The following is a 19,022-nucleotide window of genomic DNA, read 5'->3' on the forward strand; positions in this document are numbered from 1 at the left end:
TTTTTAAATCTATCATTCTTCCAAATTATAATTGATTTAAATTTCCCTATGTAATAAGCGTAAATTTTTACGTTGTTTGAAACAAGCGTAAATAATGACTATCCTAGAAAAATTTTTGAAATCATATTTAACGTCGTTTAATGTAAGACTATGTAATTTAATATGTTGTAGGCAAATAAGATTTCTATTCTAAATGTTAAATAACAATAATATCAGAGGGGAGAAGAATTTAGCAAATTTTCAAACACAGAATTTTAAGAAAAAATTGAAGCCATTGCAACTTATGTTCAAAACACTTTAAAACACAACTCAACTTTAGCAACACCAGTTTAACACCAATCTGCTATTTGTACGAGCTGATAAACATTTTTAAATCAATGCATTTTCTCAACATAATATAATCTAAGTTAATTGAAAAAAATTGCAATATATACCTAATGTGCTTTAAATTAAGGAATATAAATGTTTGTTAAAATTAAGACGTTCGTACATAAAGTAAAACATATTTTTGCACTTATTAGTTAAAAGCAAAATCATTTTTAAAATAAAAAAAGGATAAGTAGGCTTCAATATTTAGTCGGTTTAATTAAAAACATGCAATCTTCACCTTTTATTGTTTTGTTCGCCTTGCAACAATTAAATTTTTTAAATGTTTTACAGAGATAAGTAGTTAACGATGTATAAATGTATATTAAATAATTTGGTAAAATTATTGCTATTTTTTGGACATAAAACGAATATTTTTGTAGATGTTCATTATTAATGTGAAATGGTTTAAATGCAACATGGCTAAAAATCTAAAAATTATGAATATAGAACGTTAACGGCTTTCGGCCTAATTAGTAATAACTTCGTAAATGTGCTGTGTAACTTGTCATTTGTCAGTTCTATTTGCAATAAAAAATGTGCTAAATAATTTAAGTTTTATTTGACCACATTAACAATTTTTCTTAAATACAATTATTTCATTTCTCTAACAAATAATATCTATACATATTTTCAGCTCTCTTGTTATCAAAACATGGATTGAATTTGACTTCAATTACTTCTTGAAAACCTTCGTTCAAAGTTGGCTCAACAAATTTGTTACTGAAAAAAAAATACAATTAATTATATTATAAAAAGTGAATAAGAGAATTAAGAATGTTATATTGAGGTAACAAAATTATGTTTCACTCAAAAGCTACGTAAGACGCCTAGTCTATTACTATTCCAATCACAAGAGGAGTGTATAAACAACTATGACGCGATATAATTGGTCGAGATCTTGAGTTCATAGGTTACTATTCGCAATAAAAATTGAGTTTTAAACACCAGCGAAGTTGTTATCGAAACTTTGAAAGTAAAAGTAGGTACATAGAATAATGTTGTATTATTAATAAAGATGTATTAATTAAGAAGTGTTTATTTTGAAATTTATCATGACAATTATCTTTTAAAAGAATACTTACTTATAAGTATGGAATACGATATCGTTAACTGGCACATGCTTTATCTTCATTATCTCCCTAAACTTGTTATTATGTAAAGCGTGTGCCTTTGTTGTCATCATTCTGGCGCAACGGCACTGAATCTTCATGTTTTTTGCGAGGTTCGTCCAGCGAGCCCTAGATTCTTTATCCGGATTAGTACTATCGACAATGACGCTTTTACCTTGCTGTAAATTGATATTTAAGATTCTTAAGTATACATAAAAATCAATTATCCAACTATAAATTAAAATAAAAAGCACAAATTTGCATAGATAGAATGAAATGTTTTTATCAGTATTCGATGTATGACATAAATAAAACTATTTAATGGTTGAATACTTTGCAATTTTTTGTGTTCTCAAACACCTATTAGTTTCCTTGAAATTCATGATACTGTTTTTCAACTTTAGAGCCAATGGTTATGAAAATATTTAAGACAAGACAATTTAGTGCATCTTAGTTAAAACACCTTAACAATTACACTATGTATATTATGAAACTACACCAAAATTCTTTTAGACATTTTATGTAATAATACACACAAAGAACTTAACATCTTAGTTCCCAAGGTTGGTGGTGCATTGGCGATATAAGGTCAATGTCTACAGGAGGTGTTGACTTCTACCATCATGTAGCCCATTTGCCCAACCACCTATTAAAAAAGCCATAGCCCATTCTATTAAAAAAATGTAGTGCTTTTCTTTTTATATTGCACTTCATTTACACTATATCATTTTATTAGTAGCTTTAGTCATAAAAAAACACCTTATTTGATCGTGATATTGACCTAGTGAAGTCAATAATTTTAAAAATATTATTAAATATTTACTTAGTATATTTAACAATGTTAGGTGAAAGTAATAAAATACCTGTAATAGTTTAGTAGCTTCAGTTGCACACTTTTGCCATGTACCCATGACATCACGACAAACAATTGCATATTTATTCCCAGATTTCTCCACAATTGTTTTTGCTAAGAAAGATTTGCCACTACCAGGAAAACCAACTAAGACGAGTAGCTGAAAAATCATTCAATACATTATAGTTAGATGTAGTTCAAAAAAGAGTAACTTATAATTTTATATAATGATATTTATAAGTTTTGCATGGTTTATATACACAACTTATTTTACTTTTTATTATAAAAGTAATTTTAAGACAGTATAGATAAAAAATGCTATAGTTATTACGCTCTCTATGAATGAAACATTTGGTTTAACAAAATAAATTTGTTGAATATAATAAAAAGATGATAAAAGTAATTTATATATTTAGGCCAATTGTTTACACCAAATAATTACAAATACAAATTACTTAAATGTAATGTAACAAGTAGAAGTATCTGCAGTACACTATTATTAATAAAAAAACAGTTAAAACAGTACACATTCTCACAACTACCATTACGTACCAACAATTAAAAGAATCTATATGAATATGATTATCATTTATCTTTACCTCTTTTTCTTTACTTATTAAAGCATCATTGAATGCCTCTGCTTTTAATTCCTTAGGGTTAAAATCTGGTCTAATCATTGGGACATTTGCTATGGAATGACCAAGGAAAAACTGTTCTGGTGTATAAAATTTAAGTCCCAGATTTTCTGCAAATAGTATATCAGCCATAGAATGATCTTTCTTTTTCCCTGGAGCCCAATTAGCTGCTCTACCTGCAGCGTCTCCACAGAAAAAGCTAATATCCATGTCAATGGTGAGATTGTCATTTTTCTGAAATTAATTTATAATTATTATGTTAAAGTTAATAGTTAGTGTTATCTAATAATAGAATAGATATGAGAATATAATTGTTCTTGAATTACATAACATAATGTTAATATACTTTTAATCAGGATTAGTAGAAAACCAAAATTAAAGACGTTATAAAATAATGTTTAGTTTCTTTGTAAGGTCATGATAAAATCTAACCTGTTCAGAGAGTACTCTCCACATACCCAGACCAGGCTTTCTATAAAATCCTTTTCCAGTAGCCAAATAAACTTGTATTGGAACATTTAATTTTGCAACGATACCCTCAATTTTCTTCTTAAAATCATCAATTTTAACCCTTCCACTTCCAATTGGAGATTGGTTACTGAAGATTACAATCTTGTAATCATCATTTAATTTTTCAGTTAATTTCTTTGAGGCTTGAGGGAAGGCTATTTGCCAATCATTAGTATCAACAGGATGCACTTTGCCAGACTTTGTCTTAATCAATGTGCCATCCATATCAAAAGCAGCAATTTTTTGGCTAGACTTAACACCCTTAGTGGTAAATACATAAACTTCCCCTCTATCAACTTCCTCCCAAATATTCTCCATAGCTTCTTTTATATTTGAGGATTGCTCCAATTCTGATTGAGTTTTTGACTTTTTCCTCGGTGATATTTCATGCTTTTCCTCTTCTAGCTTCCTTTTATTATTATTAGTTATGTCACAGTCAGGTGGTGGGTCAAACTCAATTACATGTATGTAGTTATTCAATAAAATTTCAATTCTACTACCATGTTTCACTGTATACAGTCCATTTCTTTGTAAAGCGAATCCGTCTAAGCCAGAAGGATTTATACCTATTGGCTTAATTTCAACTTCGCACTCTTCACAGTCTGCCTTTAAACTGACTATAATTAATGTAAGATTTTTTTACAAATTACAAAAATAACAAATAAAATTTTATATTAGCTTACTTTGTTGACGAGAACAAGACTGATCTCTAATTTTGGTGACTTTACTGCGACCTATCAAAACTTCCTCATTATGAGGTAATTTAACAGGCGCATGCGAATCTAATAAGCAGCGTAAAAAACACTGGCGCAGCATACTCAATGATTTAAATTTATAAATAAACTTTTATAAGTGATTAAAAAAGAACAAATTTTATTGTTGATACTAAGTACAACAAAATATTATTATTAAATTTGTGTATTGTGTGAAAGTTTATTTCAAAAATTGAGGCGTAAAGTGACATTGACATTTAGCTAAAAGTCCTTCGCACTCCAATACACGTTGTGCCTGTGAATTCAGCTGATGTTTAGCTAAATTGTTGGGCTGTTTAATGTATTAAGCCAATGTAGAACTATTTACTTCCTGGCCTATAGTACATTCTGTATAGACCGTTCAATAAAAAATGCGGGTTTGTACTTATAGAATTTTATTAACTTTATAAAATAAGTCGCGATTGCAAAACAAACATATATATTCATAAGAGGGTGATCGGGAATGATCTGGGGCACTCACTCACTTTACTTTTTTTATAGAATAGGAAGGCGGACGAGCAAATGGGCCACCTGATGGTAAGTGGTTCCCAACGCTCATAGATATTGGCATTGTAAGAAATGTTAACCATCACTTATATAGCCAATGTGCCACCAAACTTGGAAACTAAGATGTTATGCCCCTTGTGCCTGTAATTACACTGGCTCATTTACCCTTCAAACCGGAACACAAAAATACCAAGTACTGCTGTTTTGCGATAGAATATCTACCCAGGCGAGCTTGCACAAAGCTCTACCACCAGTAAGATTACTTTTGTCATACTGTAATCGTGATTGATTAATACATATTGTAATCGTAATCGTTAATGAATAATCTGATTATTTTCTGCGCATGTTAGGTAGTTAGACAGTCATATTGAAAATTTAAGCCGCCTTTGAAAGGTTTTATGTTAATTAATATTCTAGTTCCTCTTGGAAATAATATAAATTAAATTTATTATTAAATCTTCAGCTATCATTTATATAAAATTTAAAATGACTCTTTCTTATATCCTATAGTCCTAATTCCTATAGCATTCTCAATTATGATATATTTTCTTAAACAATAAAAAAAACTTTTATATGTACATAAAAGTCTGAAAATTCAGTGACGGAATGATAAACTTTGTTTTCATGTTGATCATTTAGGATCTCATATTATTAGGCTATTTCGATAAAGTACTTTAAGCTGTAAAATTTTATCTTTATTCCACGCTTCCATAAAAACTCAATAATGTAAATATAAGCTTATTATGAGATTGATACATAATACAAATATCTGTGTTTCTTCAAACTGAATTCATATTCAGTTTGAAGCATTTCAGTTTGGTCTCATGACCAGTCTGCTAAGACTGTTAGCGGAGAGTGTCAAAATTCAAGATTCCATGAACCAAACTAACACAATTCGGCTGAATACCGCCAATGTTATTGACACTTAATACGGGCTTGTATATACTTTAGCTTAATATGGCAACAAGCAATAATAGAGCAACTAATCTGTAATAGTCGAATGTTGAAATAAATCGAAATTACATTTTATATGATTTGTTTTGATAAATTATGAAACAAATTATAATTACTGAACGAAATATTTAATAAATGATTGCTAATAATTGGCTGCTATGTAGTGTCACTTGTCAGTGTCATTAGCACCTACGTTGGATTTCTGAAATCTGAAGTTTACGTGGTATTATATGTGTGGAGGATTTGTAAATACGAAATCTTTACAAATAAAATTTAATAATTGAAGGACAAAATTGAATAATTGAACTATTTGATTTTATACTTTATATCCAAGGTCTCTTTGATCAGTGACAATTAAGGTACTATTTATTTAACAAATAATTATTTCATTTTAACTTACTTTAACCGATATCGTAATTTGTTAACATGTGCTATAGAAAGCTAAATTTTAAAATAACAATTTCAGACACTGTTCGCGATAATTATGTCTCTGACAAAAAGAAAACGTTCGATTGAAAATGAAGAATTGCTTGAAAATGGCGATACGACTTCGCACACCGGCCAAAGCAACATCAAAGGAGATGAAATTAATATTGCTGTGCTCTTATTTTTATATACTCTTCAAGGCATTCCTTTGGGACTTGCAGGAGCAGTTCCTATGTTATTACAAAACCGAGGAATAACATACACGCAACAGGTTATTTCTTTGAATTTCTTGTAAGAATACAAACCAACCATAAAAGTGGAAACACATAATTTAAAGTTATCGTTTATTTTTAGAATCTAAATTTATTACAATCACGAAAAAGCAATTAAAATTTCTAACAATATATTTTATGTCATGTTTTTCAGGCTGAGTTTAGTTTCGTCAATTGGCCCTTTAGTGTAAAACTGCTCTGGGCGCCAATAGTGGATGCTATATTTTGGCCTGAATTTGGAAGAAGAAAAACATGGCTTGTGCCAGTGCAATATCTTATTGGTATTGGCATGATTATAATGTCTAATAGTGTGACTGACTGGCTTGGATCTGATGAACAAGCTCCATCTATGACAATTCTTACTGTATCATTTTTATTACTTAACTTTTTGGCTGCCACTCAAGATATTGCAGTTGATGGTTGGGCCTTAACAATGCTGAAAAGGTGATAAATATTTTATTATTTTTAACAGAAAATTTGCATGTAAATTTGTATATGATGATTATTTACTTGAATTAGGTATACATTAATTAATGTACTAATTGATATTGAAATGCAAGTTTTTTAAATTGCATATACAACATTGTTTTTCATATTGTTTAAACACTCAATACATATTTTGTTTGAAACCTCAATGAATATTTTCTTCTAGACGTAATGTGGGACACGCCTCCACATGTAATACAGTTGGGCAAACAGCAGGATTCTTCCTTGGCTATGTCTTATTTTTGGCATTGGAATCTCCATACTTTTGTAACAAATATCTGAGAACCATACCTGAAGAAACAGGTCTTGTGACATTGGCTAGTTTTCTTTTATTCTGGGGCTGGGTGTTTATTGTTACAACAACATTTGTTGCAATATTAAAACATGAAGCCAACGACCAAGTTGACCCGAAGGAATCTCAATCAAAGGGCATGAAAGATATTGTAAATGCATACAAACAGCTTTTAACTATTGTAAAGCTACCGGCAGTAAGGACTTTAGCTCTGGTGCTATTTACTGCTAAGGTAAACTTATAAATATTATTTAAGTATACATTGAATTTTATCTTAACCTTCAAGTGTTCAAAGGTGAAGTAAATTGTATTTTCGTTACATATTTTAGCTTGGCTTTTGTGCAAGTGATGCAGTATCAGGATTGAAGCTTGTAGAGGCAGGAGTTCCTCGAGAGGACTTGGCACTACTGGCCGTACCATTAGTCCCAGTTCAAATCATTATGCCTGTGGTATGTACATACCGCCTGTCAGATAACTACTAAATCAATTTTATATTCAATTGTGTACTTATATCTTTTTACAGATTCTTGCAAAACATACAACAGGACCCGAGCCACTGTCTCTATGGTTGCGTGCTTTTCCACTACGACTATTAGTCGGCCCCTTAGCAGCCGCTCTTGTTGCTCTTACTCCAAGTCTTCTTGGTGACTCTGGTCCTTCATATTCTTACCTATTCGTTCTGATGCTGCTCTATGTATTCCATCAGGTTAGTTTATTTATTGAATATTTTTTGTATTCATGCAAAAGCTGCTTAGATTATCTTAAAAAATAATTTGATTAATAATGCACTAATAGGGGTTGCATTAAAAACAACCCCTATTAGTGCATTAAAGTTAAGTGCCAATAATTGCTAAAACTAAAACAAAATTTTAATAAGAACATTTTGTTTTTCAGACATGTTTGTATTGTATGTTTGTTGCGGTGATGGCATTCTTTGCTAAAGTATCAGATCCAACAGTTGGTGGTACCTACATGACATTGTTAAACACAGTCTCAAACTTGGGTACTAACTGGCCTAACACACTCGCACTCTGGGCTATAGATCATTTAACGTATAAGACATGCAATGCACCTCAACTTAGTGACAACACATGTGCTACAGAATTAGAAACTGATGTAAGTTTTATATAAAAAAATATTTAAATATATTCTACCTAAAATATAAATGTAGTTATTGTTCATTATTTATGAAAGTTTGATTTAAATCTGGAAATAAATTTTACAACTAGTATCATTTCACCTTATGACTCATTTGAATATTGATTATACTGTTAAAAATACTGAGCATATAAAATGTTGAATATTTCCAAAAGATAATTAAAATTATTTATATCTTTTCAAAATTATATCAATAGAGAAAATTAATATTTAAATGTTTATATTTTCTCATAATTTTTAGGAGTGCAAGACTAATGGTGGTTCATGTGAAACACAAATTGACGGTTTCTATATAGAAGTGGTAATATGTGTCGTAGCCGGCTTTCTCTGGCTGCAATGGGGCAGAAGAACCATCAACCGCCTACAAAGATTGCCGGCTTCCGCTTGGCAAATCGGTTATAACAGATAAGACTGAATTATATTACTGATTATGTAATATATTATTTGTAATTAGTATAAGCACAAAATATGAAACAAAAATTTCTAAAACATCTTTAACTTCGAACTATCTTGTAAGATACAAGAATCTTAAAAGAATACATCTCTAAGTGGATTGGTTTGTATACAATTTCTCATTCCAAGGTTTGTAATAAATGAATTTATAGTGTATATGACTTGTCTCTACTCTATACAAAGTTTAAACTTTTGTTGCTGAGCAATAATGTTATATTTAAATATTTATCTTCTATTATTTAAAAAGTCTATATATTTTAATAATTATTAAACAATATTTATTTTATTATGCCATGCATACATAACACAGTTTTTTGTTATTTTTGTTCTCATTTTAATTAAAATAAACAAACAAGTATGTTATAATGGGAACAGATCTTCTCACTGAGAAGAAACTAATCATTAAGAATTTAGGCGAATTTTATTGTGATATTTAATAAATTAATTTGTAATATTTATAGATCATAATATTATGTATTGATTTCTTTACTCCTAAAATAGTACAAAAGTTCATTTAGTTTTATTGAAATAACATAGTATTATTTGTGTTTTATTGTTTGTGTGAATACAGGGAATTAAACTTGTGTATATTGTCTATAATTTCTTTATATACACATCAACATTTCTTAAAATATACAGTTTACACGTATAACAATAAATTTGACATTTTTATGCGATTGTTTCAAAATTAACTAAAAGTACATAATCATATGTATATAAGTGTGAATTTTCAAACTTGAAGCTAGTACTAACATAACTCGTTTTAAAAATGTTTACTAATATGCAATTATAATACATAGCTGTCGGGTAAAAGTAATAATTTCATAATAAAACACTCAAACAATAAAGAAGTATTTGAATAAAGATGAAAAATACATTTCATAGACACAATGTGATTCATTATACTTCCTTATTTCTAGCAAATTAAAATTGTATGTTGGTTACACATTTGACCATGAAATAAATTATAGTATTCGGTTGTAAATATATGAACTTATAATAATAAAGCATTTTAATTTTCCTTGGAACCTATTTAATAACTTAATAAAATTTGAATACAAGATTATATTACTTTTTTATTTCGATCGATGATCGATTATATTTGCTTATTTTGGCAACTTCATACATAATATTATATAGAAAAATATTTAAAAAGAAATTATACAATGTTATTATATATATATTTATATTTTGTTTAAAAATCTTATTTTTAATATTGCGCGGAGTGCTAACAAACATTTACTACGTATTTGTGCTTTTAATTAATTTATGCTTTGATTTACAATACAAATATATTGGATAAATAGGTTGAAATATTTAAATACACTTATTAAGTGTTATAGATTATAAAATATCTAAACAATTGTTTAATTGGGATTGCAAATTCGCTTCCCGAATTCGGGGTTGGTGAGGGTTGTTTTTGATAGGGGTTGGCTGCCCCATTTCAAAAGAATAATAAAAAATCCTCACCCCGCGGAGACGTATTTGTTTTTATTAAGTTTTAAAATATGTGCAATGGCCCATGCTTTAGCCTTTACATAAAAAAATATTTTAAAATAAAAATAAATTGTTATAAATATAAATAAAATAATTGTATTCTATAACTTGAAATATGAAAATGTAAACGCAAAATAATGTTCCGTTGCCAGTAACTTCAAACTCATATAAAAAACTACGCGTCTCTGCGGGGTAAGGGGGTGTTGTTCTAAAGAGGCACCCAATCCCTAAAAAACAACCCTTATCAACTCCAAATTTGAGAAGCGAATTTCATACCAATTTAATTTAAAATACATTACTTAAAACAATCGAGATTTTTTTAAACATAATGGTAAAAGTAATTATTAAATATCGATTTTTTTATTAAGTAATTAGTACTTATACAAATTTATAAGTTTCTATATACATTCACGAATACAATTTATGTTATATAACAATTATGTTTAACAATATATTAATCTAACAAGAGTGTTTATGCACTCACTTACCAATTACCATCTTTACTTTTTTTTACCAAAAATCCAATAAATATTTTGTTTAATGACAATTAAGCGAATGAGATAGCAATAATGATTAATAATCATATTCGTTAAAAGCACAGAGTCCGGCTGCAAATGGTAATTACGTGGTTTTATTTTTGCATTATTGTAACTCTTGTAATCGCACGTGTATATTCTTCTAACATTCGCAATTGAAATTGAAGGATTAACAATTTTGTGATTTCATACTGTCACGGATGCGGTGTGGATTTAAACCGAAATCGATAACCCATTTTAACCGGAAATAAAAATAGTACGGTCTGATATCGCAGTGCGGGCTTTGTTTGGACATTTTACGTTTTTTTACCTGAACAAGCTTCTATTAGATATAAATACATACAAGTTTTTCTTTTAAGTAGTTCTTTACTGCTTCAACTGCTTCCTAAGTAAGTTTCCGTTTGAACAATTATAAAAACAAACAAAATTTTGATTTTTTCGGTGCAATTTATTCGACTCAATCACTCGCACTTTGGGCATAGTGCTTTGGCGTTTGCCAAGTTTTACCATTACAAATATTTGAACAATAACTCAATTAAGGTGTAGATACCTACTAATTTATTTCCAGTTGCAAATTTGTATACAAACCTCCAATTAAAATCAAAAGTCCCGTTCCCATAGCTTCTAACTTAAAATACTTAGACATGTTAACTCATTAAATAGTTTAAACATAAAAGTTAATAAACTTTGGGAAAATAACTTATATTTAAAATCACGGTTCCCGTCTGGCGAGCTCGTCATCGCATATGATTGGTTTACGATCATCACTCTTACCACCGCGACCCAAGCGTCCCACCCGTCTCGCTAAAGAACTAGTTTTATCGACGGAGCCCCAGCTATGGGCTGTCCCACTGCCAGAGCGAGATAGCAAGCCTGTAACACCCTCTCCTAGCTTGGTGTGATGGATCCCGTACAGGAAATATAGGAGCAAACCTAGAATATAAAAATAATAGAAATTAAATTATTTTCGTACCACTTGTTCATCATTTCATACATCTTTTTCCTTACCTAGAGTCTGTTATAAAACGTGTTTAAAAGTCAGCGACCCTGTCTTTTTTCTCGTTCTTTTTTAGGTATATATAGTTAACTAATATTATCGAAATTAGTTAAGTTCAAGGAATAATATTAAAATACACTCAAAGATAAAATAAAAACTTTAACGAGATTATTTTAAATTCCCGCCAATATTAATCCGTCTGTTACGTAATCCGTAACAGATATATTGGCAATGGTTGCAATGTGATACTTTTAAGTAGTGTTTATATTTTGGGATTTACAATTTTATTATATTCAAGATAATTATTGAGAGTTCCTTACCAAATGTCATCCAAATAGCGAAACGTGCCCAAGTAAGTGCATTGAGGTTGATCATTAGTTCTACGTTCAACATGACGCTAGCAGCCGGCAGTAAAGGCACCCATGGCACTCGAAATGGTAAACGTGCAGGACTTTGTTGATGGGCCCATATTACAACCAAACCTGTGAAAAATAAACATTTAGCAATAAAAAATCGAAAATAATTTAATCTATTATTAATATTTGAAATGAACTGGAAGATGCTCCACTTTTAATATATATTAAGGAATGTCCTACGGCAATTGGAGTGTAATCTATACACTTATATACATATTAAATTGGGTTCGTGAAATATCACTCTTAAGATTTACTTTGGTTTATTCTTTTACAAAAAACAATAGACGACGCCTAAACTAATATTAAATATTAATAATGGCTAACAAACCAACCCTTTAAATTAGTATTTGGTAGCAGGTTCAAATAAAGTGATATTTATAAAAAAAAACAATAGTATAAATCGTTAAATTATGCGATGCAATGTAACTACCTGCATTGGGTATGATGAAGTGACCGTTGCGTATTGGTTTTAAATAAACAGACGTTAACATCAATTTTATAAGAAACCTATATATAAAAGTACAAACATTTATACGTAACTCTAGTGTCAGTCTTCATTTTTTATCACTAATCATAAATAAGCTTTAAAAGTACTCACAAGCAATAATAATGAAACTTAGCACAAAGTCCGGCAACAGTGCCCACAGGCCAGCAGGCTCCGCTAGGAAGTGGTTATGCGCACAGAGCGCTGCGGCGGCAACGGTAAAGATATACACGCAGCTGGTGACCGCACTACCGGGCGCACGTCCCCCCGCCAGTGGCTCTAGCCAAGCATACTGTGGGCGTAGGCGACCTACCGTCAGTGCTTCGAACATCTGGTGAGTTACATTTAATCATCAATATTTCACTGATCAAATTCTGATTCCATATACAGCTGCAATAAGCTGCCAATCAAAAAAATATTAGTTTTAAAAAAATACCTCCGAAGAAGAAGATCCACCGTCAGTTCCTGGAGTACCCGTAGCAGAGCTATCTTCTCTGTCTATAGGTGAATCCAAATGAGGAGAACCGAAGATCTTGTCTTCCGAAGGTGGCGCTGGCCGATAACGCAGAATAATAACGGCTGCGCTGACGATCGTATATGCCAACAATGTGCCAATCGACATAAACTCTACTAGTTTCTCTAAATCGAATAATAATGCAATAAAAGCTGATGATAACCCAGATATTATAAGATTTGAAATAGGAATTTGTGATTTATTATTAACGTCGCTAAGAAAACCGAACAAAAGTCCGTCAGCTGACATAGCATATAAGCAACGGGGTAAAGAGAATAAAGAACCTAACAAAGTTGTAGTCATTCCGCAAACTGCACCAACCGCTACTGCATATTTTGCCCAGTCTGCATGTACAGCACCTAAAGCTGCAGGTAAAGCAGCATCAGGATTTATACTGGTATAAGGCACCATCAAAGTTAAAGCTATCGCAACAAGAATATAACCAAAAGCTACCATGGCCATCGACAAGATAGTCGCTATAGGAATGGATCGTGTAGGGTCCTTTGCTTCTTCACTAGAGGCAGATATGCTATCAAAACCAACGAATGCATAAAAACAAGTAGCTGCACCAGCGAGAACTCCACTAAAACCAAATGGCATAAAGCCACCGTTCTTTTCAGACCAGTTACTGAGGTCAGCATAATAGAATCCTAGAAATATTACCAGTGAAATTACTATAAGATTTAGAATTGTAAGTCCATTGTTAATATAAGCTGAGGTTTTGACGCCCACTGCTAATATTAAAGACGCTACAATACAAATAAGAAAAGCTAACACATCAGGATATCTACTCAGAAGTGTCTCATGTAGATCGCCTGTTACTGCTATTGTTGCATTGCTAATTGCACCATCTAGCATTGCATCTAAATATCCCGACCAAGCTCTGGCAACCGATGCAGCACCTAGAAATAAAGTACGTACTCGTAAATTAAAAAAAAAAACTATTTACTCGATCCAAGGTAACCTAAAGGAAAAATTTTACTAAACATCGTGAATTCAAATACACGCCAGCAAGCCCCAGTTACTCTTATACTGTGCTTTTTTCTCGTGTATGATAAAAGTGCATATTAATATGATAAAAGATGTTCTGTCAGGTACCTATCCAGTAAATGAGCATTAAATTTAACGTCTATGTACCAGCAGTAGGTACATATTTTACTTTTCAATGAACCAAATTTGTCATAAAAAAATGTCACTTACCTATCATATATTCTAGTACAATATTCCAACCAATAATAAACGCCCAAAATTCACCAATGCTGACATAAGTATAAGCATACGCACTTCCAGCCCTTGGTATTCTAGTCCCGAATTCAGCATAGCACAAAGCAGCTAGCGTAGAAGTAATACCAGCTAAGAGGAAACTTAGAGCCGTTGCTGGTCCCGCCATATTGCGGGCTACTGCTCCCGTTAACACATAAATACCAGCTCCAACCATATGACCTACACCTAAAAATTTTATTTTGCCTAGAGACAAGTTTTTAAAAAAATTGTATTTTTTTTTAGTAACAGAAGTATTTATAGTTTTTAATTGATACATTATTTATATAAACAAATGATGTATAAAATAACTTACCTAATAAAGTGATGTCAAAAGTTGTGAGACAACGGTTAAGTGGAGTATCCAAGGAGTCGCCATATATAGGCTTACGTCGGTTCATTTTATGACAGAACCCCGAGAGAACATGTCCCAGAATTTTATGCCTTGCGCCTGGCATGGTGGGGCCTACAAATATATAAATGATTTTTATGAAGATGTGCAATATTATTATGTCAAACTAAAGGCAAAAATTCTGTTCTTGTGTCAACTTCTTTATATCTTCTTAAAGAACAAAAGTACATTTACATAACCTAAAGACATAAAGCAGTAACACTTGAAATGCACGTGTAACAAAGATAAGTTAACCAAATCACAAAGGATTCAATAACGTACAGCAATTTTATGTTTTTTTTTTCTTTGAACACAAGATTATTACTTTTATCTATCAAACCAGCTGACGATGTTTGCAATGTTCCTATGATAGGTTTGCTGAAAAAGTCTGCGCGCGCATTCAATCGATTTCTTTGGAATGGCCGCACTTTTATTTACGTTGTAATGCATATACTTAAAATTCTATTGGGACCTTATAACTCCTATTCTTATTTCTATATGGATATTCATTTAATTAATCCAAATGATCATGGACTACTTAATAATATTTATTCTTTGGTCCACTGTCAATTTATTATTATAATATTTAATGTGCAATTTCTGTATATATTATATACTTATGAGAGTAAGGGAAGAGAGAGTGCACCTGTGTTTGCGCACACACTTGTGCACTATAATATCTCCTGCGCAGTTGGCTAATCTCTAGAGTTTGGCCGCCGTGGCCGAAATCAGTCTGGAGGACATTATTATATACTTATATTTATTGTATTTCGGAAATAGCTTAAATTTTGTATTTTGACAAGGTTTTGTTTCTAAAGTTTTTCTATATAGGTATATTTCCTGAAAAAACGCAATTTTTTATAACTAATACAAAATATGTTATTGTAATTAGGTATATTAGAGCGGAGAGGATCTCGGTCGCCTAGGTACTCAAACTTTAAAATACTTACATTGATGTATAATCGGTTATAGGCATTGAGATAGTAAATAATAAAAACACAATTAATAACTGTCATTGATAACGAGAACCATGGGATCATGAAACAAAAAAATATTTATATTAATAAAACTACATATCTTGTGCTTTGCAAATTAATAAACTGAAATTATATAGATACCCCTACGAGTAGGTATATAAATACATATATACGGACGTCAGAAAACGGTAAATGATATTAAGTAGGTAATATTTGGTGATTGTTACAATTACCTAAATATCAAACGAAAATAGATTTTAGAGTTATCTATGAATATGAATCGAATAGTACTCGATTCGATTCATATAATCACTAATAAAGCATCCTTAAAGGATCTAATCTCAGCTTGCTACTTTTATTAACCAGTAACATAGATTAGATATTATTATTTTGTTTGTTCTATGTGCATATGCATTTGAAATATAATATTACAGCTCCGATAGCCTTAACTTGAGAAAAGATCTTCAGTAAAAAGACAAGCTTCAGTAGAAAATTAAATAACTAAAAATGAACGTTTACTTCATTCAGTAAATATGAACTACCTACTTTTGAAATTATTTAAGAGTAGGTAAAAATCATCAAATAAAAAGGGTTTGACGTAACTGCTGGTTAAAGTTCTCGTAAAGACATATTTTAGAAAATACTATGTGAAACCTGTGAATTTGTCATGTCAATAAAGACAAAAATGGATATAATATTTAATAATTAAATTATTCCATATGTATCCACCAAACCTTACTGGAACGTGTTTTAAGTTCCAACCTTTCTCCCTTTATCTTATGTGTTGCTTCTTACTTACGATAGACATAAACTTGCGGTACGGCTCCACAGCCAAGCTCAGCCGAGCAGGTCGTGTACATGGTACCACTACCTTATTTCCTTTAATATTTATATCCTACAACCTTCCATTCATCTTTAAGAATAAACACATTACACAGTGAGAAAATAACAACTTTGTCGGGTTTTCAACATAACAAAAGTTTTCAGTTTCAGAAATGTTTAGTAAACTAAAACCATTTTTTTGTTTTGTTGTTGTTGTTTTTGAACTGATCTGAACTTTAATCTCTATCGATATTAAACATAAGTCATCACAGACGAAATTCTAGCTCCCCTGGCCATAATTAAGTCATTGTTTACTTTCACGTTTATTTTTTTAGCGGTACCTACATATTGATTCAATTAGTAGTCTGTTGTATACAAACAAAAGTAGGTAGGTTCGATTAATGTGACCTATGAAGCGGTCGTTTGCATATTTACAATACGGACCACACCTTACCTGTTGCTGCGATATTAACAGTGAAATGACCTGAACAAGGTTAATTCATTTCATAACTTTTTACTTGGTCGGCAATATAATTAAGCACAAAACATGTAATAACAAGTTTGCTTTCACAACAAGACTTGATCGCTTTTACTTAAATGTAAGATAAAGATACCTATTCCACTTTTTCGAAACGATACATACTTTTGTTTATGATTTATTAATTAGAAATCAAACAGCAAATCAGAATCACATATTTAGGGGGTTAGTCTTGGTTTAGCCTAAATAAAAGAAATAGAATAAAGTTACTCAGTGACTTTTATATGTTATAAATGTATATAGATTAAAATCAAACAAATAAAAAAACTTAATTTACTTAAATTATAGTTTTCTGATTAATAGGTTCTTAGTCCATATTGTACGTAATAAGAAATGCAATAATTTCCTCAAACAATTTAATTCACATTCTACTTCTAGTATGTGTAACTGTAGGTATACAAACATAAATTATTATTACATGTCACAGTTTATAATATAAATAAATACAATTAGATAATAATGAAACACGTCTTTATAAACATTTGCAACAAACTGTACTGTTTGTCTTTGTTGTTGTATAATTATAATTTATTACTATTCTCATGCTACTAACTACGTATATTTACATGAAATAAATATTGTTTACAAAGTTTTTTAATTACATTAACAAAAGGATCGTATTTTCTGCATAGTGCAAGCAAAGACTGTATCGATACATACGATACATATATATTATAATATCTACACATAAGGAATATTTTTGTTTTCCCTTTAAACTTTATTTATTACTAATCTATTCAATATTATAAAATTCAATTCAAATACGTGAATTGAAGGTGCATCTATAAGCTACCTAGGACCGATCTTATTGTTTACACGTTTGAAGTAAAATGGCAACTGATCAATCTAATCCCTGTCCATTTTATTATTCTACATACACATATTTCAATTTTGAAAAATTAGCTTACATAAAATACGTATAAACGCCTTTTATAAATTATTTTATTATTTTTTTAATTTCACTATTGACAACAAAAAAAACTGTAGAAATTATTTTAAATTTATAAAGAAAACAAGCTAAAACGTATGTTCTATTCTGACGCTAATCTGTAATCCTCATCGACTGTTATAATTAAACTTCAACTCTTCTAAAACGAATACCATACAAAACACGCCTTAAATGAAACAGATTTGGCAATCATAAATGAGGTAGAAGGATTAATCAATCTGGCACGTGTTAAGATTTGGCGCATTCTATTTGATTTATAAACAGTAGACACCGAGATTTTTATACAAAAAGACACTGATGTGATTTTGCTACATGATTTTACTGAAACAATACCTACATGAAAACGGCAGTTTTTTTATTTTGTGAAACTAACATCTATTATTTTATTCATAACGGGAGTATGGATAAACCTATTCTAATTTGCACTATAATACTTCCTCTACAATTATCTTACTCAATATCTATCGTCTACGTCTGTAGTCATGACTCTTTTTTTATAGTTGCTAAATTTCCCTTTAATAATAAAACGTGCCGATATTAACAGATACATCATTATGGATTGTATAGCATATTGCAGTTATTCACATATACATATATCTTATAAAAAACGGTAATAAAAAAAATAGTAGATAGAAGAGCGTAATTTTAAAAATGCAATTTGACCCAAGAACATTTTTAACGTATTTGCATGTTGTAAAGAAAAAGACAAAGGTTTAGATAAACTATGTTGCGTGTATTATAATATTAGAGAAGTATTTCAAATAGTTACTCAAATTTTAACAATCGGGCGGATAGAATGGACGAAATTTATAAAAGGTTTATAGTTAAGTAGATTTATGTTAAAGCATAAAAAAAAAACAAGATA

General features: G+C 30.4%; 3 protein-coding genes across 4 annotated transcripts; 1 reads left to right on the top strand and 2 right to left on the bottom strand.

The window, feature by feature from the left end:
• Positions 1-909: 909 nt before the first annotated feature.
• LOC126773998 (uncharacterized protein F21D5.5) lies at positions 910-4,427 on the bottom strand. Its single transcript, XM_050495281.1, has 6 exons — positions 4,160-4,427; positions 3,399-4,093; positions 2,931-3,200; positions 2,342-2,491; positions 1,452-1,657; positions 910-1,089 (listed from the first exon to the last, which is right to left on the bottom strand). Exons 1-6 carry the CDS (start codon positions 4,290-4,292, stop codon positions 966-968), a joined length of 1,578 nt encoding a protein of 525 aa, XP_050351238.1. The 5' UTR covers positions 4,293-4,427; the 3' UTR covers positions 910-965.
• A 1,456-nt stretch (positions 4,428-5,883) lies between these two features.
• LOC126773999 (acetyl-coenzyme A transporter 1) lies at positions 5,884-9,779 on the top strand. Its single transcript, XM_050495283.1, has 8 exons — positions 5,884-6,048; positions 6,156-6,386; positions 6,542-6,831; positions 7,040-7,397; positions 7,495-7,614; positions 7,689-7,871; positions 8,060-8,281; positions 8,565-9,779. Exons 2-8 carry the CDS (start codon positions 6,174-6,176, stop codon positions 8,730-8,732), a joined length of 1,554 nt encoding a protein of 517 aa, XP_050351240.1. The 5' UTR covers positions 5,884-6,048; positions 6,156-6,173; the 3' UTR covers positions 8,733-9,779.
• Positions 9,780-10,697: 918 nt separating this feature from the next.
• Positions 10,698-15,226, bottom strand: LOC126773993 (cationic amino acid transporter 4). 2 transcript variants are annotated; one of them, XM_050495275.1, is made up of 7 exons: positions 15,154-15,226; positions 14,797-14,946; positions 14,421-14,669; positions 13,143-14,122; positions 12,821-13,037; positions 12,127-12,288; positions 10,698-11,742 (listed from the first exon to the last, which is right to left on the bottom strand). In XM_050495275.1, exons 2-7 carry the CDS (start codon positions 14,936-14,938, stop codon positions 11,522-11,524), a joined length of 1,971 nt encoding a protein of 656 aa, XP_050351232.1. In that variant the 5' UTR covers positions 14,939-14,946; positions 15,154-15,226; the 3' UTR covers positions 10,698-11,521. The 2 variants fall into 2 exon arrangements, with proteins under 2 accessions (XP_050351232.1, XP_050351231.1); XM_050495274.1 differs by lacking the exon at positions 15,154-15,226 and adding an exon at positions 15,072-15,122.
• Positions 15,227-19,022: the final 3,796 nt, after the last annotated feature.

Source organism: Nymphalis io, chromosome 15 (assembly GCF_905147045.1).
Source record: "Nymphalis io chromosome 15, ilAglIoxx1.1, whole genome shotgun sequence".
Lineage (NCBI taxonomy): Eukaryota > Metazoa > Arthropoda > Insecta > Lepidoptera > Nymphalidae > Nymphalis > Nymphalis io.